Source organism: Cebus imitator, unplaced genomic scaffold (assembly GCF_001604975.1).
Source record: "Cebus imitator isolate Cc_AM_T3 unplaced genomic scaffold, Cebus_imitator-1.0 Scaffold332, whole genome shotgun sequence".
Taxonomy (NCBI): domain Eukaryota; kingdom Metazoa; phylum Chordata; class Mammalia; order Primates; family Cebidae; genus Cebus; species Cebus imitator.
In genome coordinates, this window is record NW_016107647.1 from 2,495,807 (window position 1) to 2,503,641 (window position 7,835).

Genomic DNA, 7,835 nt, shown 5'->3' on the forward strand with positions numbered 1-7,835 from the left:
GAGAGAGGAGAGAGGGGAGAGGGGAGAGGGGAGAGTGAAGAGAGAAGAGGGAAGAGAAGAAAACAGAAGAAGAGAAGAGAATTGGTGAGCATCAATTATGGGCCAGGCATGGTAGCATGGTATCTGGGACACAAGAGTGAGGAAAAAAAAAAAAAAGATGCAGTATCTGCCCTCATGAAACTTACAGGCTGATGAGCAATACTGATCGGTCACCAGAATAAATCTAAAACTGCGATTGTGACAAATGCCTCAAAAGAGACCTGCCCCAGTCTAGGGAGGCAGGAAAGCCCTTAGAAAGAAAGTGATATTTGAGTCTAAGATTTGCGGGGTAAGTAGGGACCAACTAGTAGAGGAAGAGGGGAAGAACACAGCAGATCCCCAATAGAGAGAGGAGGCCTGGAGCACACTCACCCCAAGTTTCTGACACTTGACACTGGGTAGATATAAGGCCATTCTCTGAGACAGGGACACTGGAAGATGACAGGTTGGGGGTAGGATAGAGTCTGCAATGTCAGATGAACTGAGATGAGCTATATGAAAACACCTAGTCCAGTGCTGGCCACACCAGTAAGTGGCCAAGAAATATTCATTAACTTATTCACTAGTCAACCTTCCTATACCAACCACACACACCCACAACTTCATTTCTAGTTCAATTTAAGAGAAAAAGGTTTTCCCCTACATCTTTTCTAAGAGGCTTTTGCTGCAATTACTCAATAAGCATCAAACTCATAATACCATACACCCAAATGGTTACTTACGTGTACTTCAGAATGCCTTCCAGTTTTGATGTCCAGATAATAACGCTTTTGTCAGCTGATCCAGAAGCAAAGCGCTTGCCTAAAAGTGTTTTTAAAATGGAAAGTCTTACATTTATCTTAAACCAGCATTTCCCACAGAGACTTCTTTAGAAAACTAGTTCTTTAAGGTACCTAGTAAGTGTTAGCTTCTTTACTACTTCTTATCAGTACTGGGAGGCAGGAACTTGGAGTCAAAATATCTGGGTTCCAAACCTGCTTTGTCTGACACTAAGTAAACACAGATGTACTGGGGACCTACTAAATGTAGCAGTCATGTTCTATGCTAGAAATCAAGTAATGATTAAAACACACAGGATCCCTACTTTCATAAAGTTTAGTCTAGTGTAAGAAGTAGGCATCAAATTAAATTAATCTAACACAAATACAACATGGTAAGACACAGATCCTATGAAAGGTAATTACTGGGGAACCTGATTTACTTTTTTACTTAAATTTTTATTTTTGACAAATAGTATTATTTAGGAGGTACAATGTGATGTTTTATATCTATACACACCGAAGAATAATTAAGCTAATTAACATAACCATCACTGCAGATGCTTACTTTCTATGGTGAGAACATTTAAAATCTATTCCCGTACCAGTTTTGAAATATACACTATTATTAACTATGGTCACCATGCTGTGCAACAGATCTCAAAAATGTACTCCTTTTGTCTGACTGAAACTATTCTTTGGTTAATATCTCCCGGGGGACCTAATTTAGATGAGGGAAGGTTTCTCTAAGGATGGGATCCTTCAGTGGAGACCTAAAGGATGAGCAGAGCTTAGCCAGATGTAGAGAGGAGAAAGACCCATCCACATGGATGGAACAGATGTGCAAAGGCCCTGAGGCAGGAAAAGCCTGGCATGTCTAAAGGAATGAGAGGAGTCAGCATGGAACTGAGGGAAGGGTGAGGTGGGTTGTGGAAGGATCTCTTGGGGCTTCAGGGGCACAGTAGAGCCTTGCTCTTTATCCTAAAGCAATGGGAAGCCAAAGAAAGGTTTTAAGCAAAGAGTGACAGATCAGATTTGCATTTTCATACTACTTGTGCTTTATGAAGGAACAGAATGGAAAGAGGCAACATATAACAAGTAATTTGTTATTAATTACACCGTTACACAATTAGAAGCATTTGGAAGAGAATCACGGTATCGTGGCAGCAAATAACAGGAGGTCTTCACCTACTCTGGTGAGAGATAAGGATTAAGAGGTAAGCATGGGTCACATTTTGTACACCTTAAGGACTTTTAGACTTTATCTGCAGGGCAAGTGGAAGGTGACCTTGGGCAAGTCACTGTTCTCTGAACCTCAATGCCTTCATCTGAAACACAAAGGAATAATATCTTCCTCAGAGTATTTTTGTGGGAGTTAACTAAGACAGTATCTGTAAAGTACCTTTTTTTTTATTTTTTGAGATGGGGTCTAGCTCTGTTGCCCAGGCTGGAGAGCAGTGGCACAATCTCGGCTCACTGCAAGCTCCGCCTCTCTGGTTCACGCATTTCTCCTGCCTCAGCCTCCTGAGTAGCTGGGATTACAGGTGTACACCACCATGCCCAGCTAATTTTTTGTATTTTTAGTAGAGACGGGGTTTCACTGTGCTGGCCAGGCTGGTCTCGAATTCCTGACCTTGTGATCTGATCACCTTGGCCTCCCAAAGTGCTGGGATTACAAGCGTGAGCCACCACGCCTGGCCAAGTACCTTTTATAGTAGTTGAAATAGTAGATATTAGGGTGAACCACAAGATATTGCTGCAGATACTAAATTATAAAACTGCTCTTATTATTTCCATCACTCCTCCCACATCCTGGTAGGTAACAGGTGATGGTGATGAAAAGCACAAGCTTTGGGCTCAGAGTCCCTGGGTCAGAATTCCTGGTGATCTCATTGATCAGCTGCATAAACCAAACAAGCTACTAAAAAGCTCTATGCTTTCATTTCCTCATTTGAAAAATGGATACAATATTAGTATTTACCTCATAGTTGTTGTGAAGATTAAATGAGTGTATGTATGTGTGTACATACAGTTGACCCCTGAACAACATGAGTTTTAACTACATGAGTCCACTTTTATATGTGAATTTTCTTTTGCCTCTGTCTCCCTGGCACAGCATCACCAACTCTCCTCTTCCTCCTCTGCCTATTCAACCTGAAGACAATGAAAATGAAGACCTTTATGATGATCCACTTCCATTTAATGAGGAGTAAATATATTTTTCTTTTCTCTCAATTAACATTTTCTCTAGCTTACTTATTCTAAGAATACAATAGATAATACATATAAAAATATGTGTTAACTGTTTATGTTACAGGTAAGGCTTCTGGTCAACAGTAAGCTACTAATAGTGAAATTTTTGGGAGTTCAGAAATTACATGCAGATTTTTGATTGCACAGGGAGTGGCACCCCCAACCCTATGTTGCTTAGAACTGGGCCTGGAATATAATCGATGCTAAAAAAAAATTAGCTATTTTGGCTGGGCGCGGTGGCTCAAGCCTGTAATCCCAGCACCGTGGGAGGCCGAGGCGGGTGGATCACGAGGTCAAGAGATAGAGACCATCCTGGTCAACATGGTGAAACCCCGTCTCTACTAGAAAATACAAAAAATTAGCTGGGCATGGTGGCGCGTGCCTGTAATCCCAGCTACTCAGGAGGCTGGGGCAGGAGAATTGCCTGAACCCGGGAGGCGGAGGTTGCGGTGAGCCGAGATCGCGCCATTGCACTCCAGCCTGGGTAATAAGAGCGAAACTCCGTCTCAAAAAACAAAACAAAACAAAACAAAAAAATTAGCTATTTCTATTATTTTTCCATATTATATTGTTTCTTTTGAACAAAAAAAAAACAACTATGTCTTACATACTTTTATATCATGGTTGCTCATTAAATACTTATTAAACTTAAGGGAGAAATCAGAAACGAGTAGACTTAAAGAGCAAAGCTGGAATTCAGTGTACCTCAACCTTCAGGTCTAAGAGGAAAAAACCAGTTTTGAGGAGTAAAAGACTTCTTAATCATTATAAAGGTGTCATGAAGAGGCAGCATGATGCACTAGAAAGAACGATGGCTCTGCAGTCAGAGGAACTGGGTTAGGGCTGTCTCTGCCACTGTCACCTGTAATTGCTCCAAGTCTGTCTTCTCATCTTTGAGCAGAGATAAGAGTCCCCTTGCTGCCTGCTTCAGACGGTTGTTGGGTCAAATGAGATATATGTAACAGGAATCCGCAAAGTGCTATGCAAATGCCACTACTGACAGGTCACACTCTGACATCCGCAAGTGCCTTAATGGTGTTGCAGTTTAAAGAGCCCTGCTATGCTTATAAACACCAGAGGTTCAATAGCTTTCTGTTCCTACTGGGCCTTATACTGGGCCCTGGACTCACCCACATTCCTCAACAGCCACTAGGACGACGCCGAAACACTTCAGCTCTCCAGGCTCCCTCCTCACAGGTCTCCCTAAAACATTACTCTAAACTTAAACTCATGCATACACACAAAAATATATGAATACCATGGTATAGCACACCTGACTATGAAGCAAGAAATTAGTTTTGTCTTTGGGCCATGGCTTTGGCAAGACATATGACTTGTCTTTTTATTTTAAAGACAGAGTCTCACTATGTTGCCTAGGCTATGTCAAACTCCTGCCTTAAGCAATCCTCCCAACTCAGGCTCCCAGATTAAAGTAGGATTACAGGCATGAGCCACTGTGCCTGGCCAATAGTCTATGTCTTTATGTAGGGTAAGGTGAAGAAAATGGACTAATCAGACTAAAATTATATGCACAAAATTCTGCATATACATGAACAATATGCATTTTTCTAGAAAGTGTTCTAAAGCTTCCACCTGATTCTCAAAGAGGCCCATCAGCCAAAAGAAGTTAAAAACCTGGGAATGGAATAACCTCCAAGGTCTATTCAAGCACTGTAACATTGCGATTTTATGACTTCTTGGCAGTGGCTACAGAATGCTATCTATAATCCTATATCCCTTTGACACATGAGGAAATCGTGACTCAGACTCAATAACTAGCTCGAGCTCACAGAATTCTGGTTTTGAGTTGGGATTAGAACTCACAACTGTCTCATTCCAAAGCCCATATTCTTCCCACTAATCCCATGCTCTGGGGTAGCAAGGATTTATTTTTTAAAAAGTTTAAATCTCAAATTTCATGCACCCATTCCCTGACTACCACTTCCCTTCCTTCCCAACCTACCTGGTACCCTAACTGCAATAATCCTTCAACCCGACTACTACTCCTCCTCCTCCTCCGCTGTCATCTGTCCCCTCATTATTCAGCCAACAGTTCAAGGTTAATGTATGTAATTATTTCTTTGTATACACTTTCTGCTCCCTTGCCCTCCTACTTCACCTTCAAATGTGCTTGCAAAACCACCTTTGGTTAAATTCACTTCTGCCACTATGCAGCTCAAAATGGCTGGAGAAAAAGGCACAATCACACCAACTAATCTCACTTTCAATTCATGATCACAATCTTCAAGACGACCCTTCATGTTACTGGGGATCCCACTATACCTCCTGGGTCCACTCACTCTCCCATTCTCTAAGGCAGTGATTTTACACTTTTTCCTTTCTCCTCAACTCTCTGAAACCTCCCTTCCCCATTGTTACTCTCAGTTGATGTTGCTTCCTACTTCACTGAAAAAAAAAAGGAAGGAATTGAGAATTTCTATTAGATTCCTACTACCACACTGTCCCCATCTGCCGACCTCTGCAGTTCCTACCATGCCCCTATCTAAAGCAAATACCCCGTCTATGCCCTAGATCCTATCTCCTCTTGCCTACTCAACAACTCTGTTCCAGCAGTTCTCTCCTCTCTCCTACATCATCAACTTTTCTCAAATTCAGCATATGTAAAACTGAATTCCTGATCTCCAACTGTAAGTTTTCTCTACCTGCAGTCTTTCTCATCTCAGTGGTGGGGCATCCTTTCAGTCCTCAGGTCAAAAACTTTGCCCCCTTTCTCTTCACATCCCATATCCAAGCTGTCAGGCAATCCAGTTGGCTCCACCCTCCAATTATATCCAGAGTCTGATCATTTCTCACCATCTCCTCTGCCCTCATAGAGGTCTGAGCCACCCTCACCCCTTGTCTGGATGATGCTTCCTAACTCAGATGCCCCAACCCTCACCTCTTGCAGTCTGTTTCCAACTCAGCAACTAGAGGGATCCTTTTAAAATATAAGTCAGATCAGATTCTTCCTCTACTGACAACCTTTCAGTAGTTCCCCCATTTTGACTGAGAATCAAAATCTTTATGATGGCCAGCCTGATCTGACCCATCCCATGTCTGTTACCGCTTTATCTTCATCCCCTATAATTCCCCTGATTCTCTGATCCAGCTCCTACCAGGCACAGCCACACCTGAGGGCCTTTGCAATGGCTCTTCCCCTGCAAGGAGCTCTCTTACCCCAGATGCCTACTGGCACAATCTCACTGCCTCCTGACTTCAAGTCTTTGCTCACCTGTCCTTATCTCAATGAGTTCACCCTCACTAATCTAATTCAACACTGCATCCAACCCCCTGCCCTGCCCAGCACTCTCAACTCCCCTAATTCTGCTCTACATTTTCTTCTATAGCACTTATCACTTTCCAGCATACTGCTTAATTTACCTATTTACTATGTATACTATATATCTTTCCTCATATTCTCTTCCTCTCTCACTCCTCACTCCTCATAAAACATAAGCCCCATAAGGGGAGAGACCATTGTTTTTTTCTCTGAAGTATCTCAAGCACCTTGAACAGTGCTGGCATGTAGATGCCCTCAATAAACACTTGCTGGATTGAATGACTGAATTGAAGTCTAAGCAACTTCACTATCTTCTGAACTTGCAAGCTGTACTCTAGCTTACTACAAATAATTAAAAAGTGACTAAGGAGAAAAATGAACAATGATGAGGCCATTATAGAGAATGAAAACCCAGAGCAGTCTTTTACCATCCTTTGCATATGCCACACAGTATACAGTGTCTTTGTGTCCCTTGAGGGGCTGAAGTAAGGTGCCATCAGAGGTGTCATAAACCTGGCAAAAGAGACAAATACAGAGTATCCATGTGATATCTATTAGTCAGAATTCCTACAGGGTTGCCACTGCTATTTTTGTTTTTATAACACTACATGTACCAATATTCTAAATTTGTATCCAATAAAAACTACACTGCAAAACCAGAAACAATGTGACTTAAAGTTGGGTAACCAAGAAGTAGAGGTCCCAAATCTTATGCACTATGTGACCAGGAATATACCACAAATCCTTGAGAACCAAAGGTTCAATTACTCACTCCATGGAAATTCTTTACACTCCTTACCTGAATTTGGATATATGACCAATCAAGGCAGGCCCTCCTCAATAAAACCAGCCCATAAAAACAGCCAGCAACAACATGATTAAATTTTAGTGCCAGCCATGAACTACATCAACATAATAGAGAGATTTGCTACCAAGAGTTTGAAAGTCACAGAACTCTGGGTTTTCAAGAAGGAGGGAATGTTACAAAAACCAGCTGTAGGCCAGGCATGGTAGCTTATGCCTGTGATCCCAACACTTTGGGAGGCTGAGGCGGGAGGATTGCTTGAAACCAGGAGTTCAAAACCAGCGTGGGCAACAAAGTGAAACCCATCTCTACAAAAAAAAAAAAAAAAAAATTAATTTAAAAATTAGGTGGGCGAGTTGGTGTGTGTCCACAATCCTACCTACTCAGGAGGCTGAGGTGGGAAGATCCCTTAAGCCCAGGAGTTTGAGGCTGCAGTGATCTATGATTGCACCACTGCGCACCAGCTTTGGCAAAAGAGCACGACCCTGTCTCTAATAAATAAAGCTCAGCTGTAATATGGATTTAAGATATTTCATAGCTTTGTGATAGCTATCACTGTGGAGATTTAAAAAATACACCACCTAGGCCGGGCGCGGTGGCTCAAGCCTGTAATCCCAGCACTTTGGGAGGCCGAGGCGGGTGGATCACGAGGTCAAGAGATCGAGACCATCCTGGTCAACATGGTGAAACCCCGTCTCTA

At 42.2% G+C, this 7,835-nt stretch overlaps 1 protein-coding gene across 1 annotated transcript in view; it reads right to left on the minus strand.

Annotated features, from left to right (window-relative positions):
• Nucleotides 1-7,835, minus strand: part of LOC108286944 (intraflagellar transport protein 122 homolog) — a 77,950-nt gene that overhangs the window by 62,240 nt on the left and 7,875 nt on the right. Inside the window, exons 3-4 of the mRNA XM_037730144.1 lie at nt 6,759-6,843; nt 762-840 (exon numbers count right to left, since the gene is read on the minus strand). Coding sequence (XP_037586072.1) covers nt 762-840; nt 6,759-6,843 — 164 coding nt within the window. The remainder of the gene's footprint in view (nt 1-761; nt 841-6,758; nt 6,844-7,835) is intronic.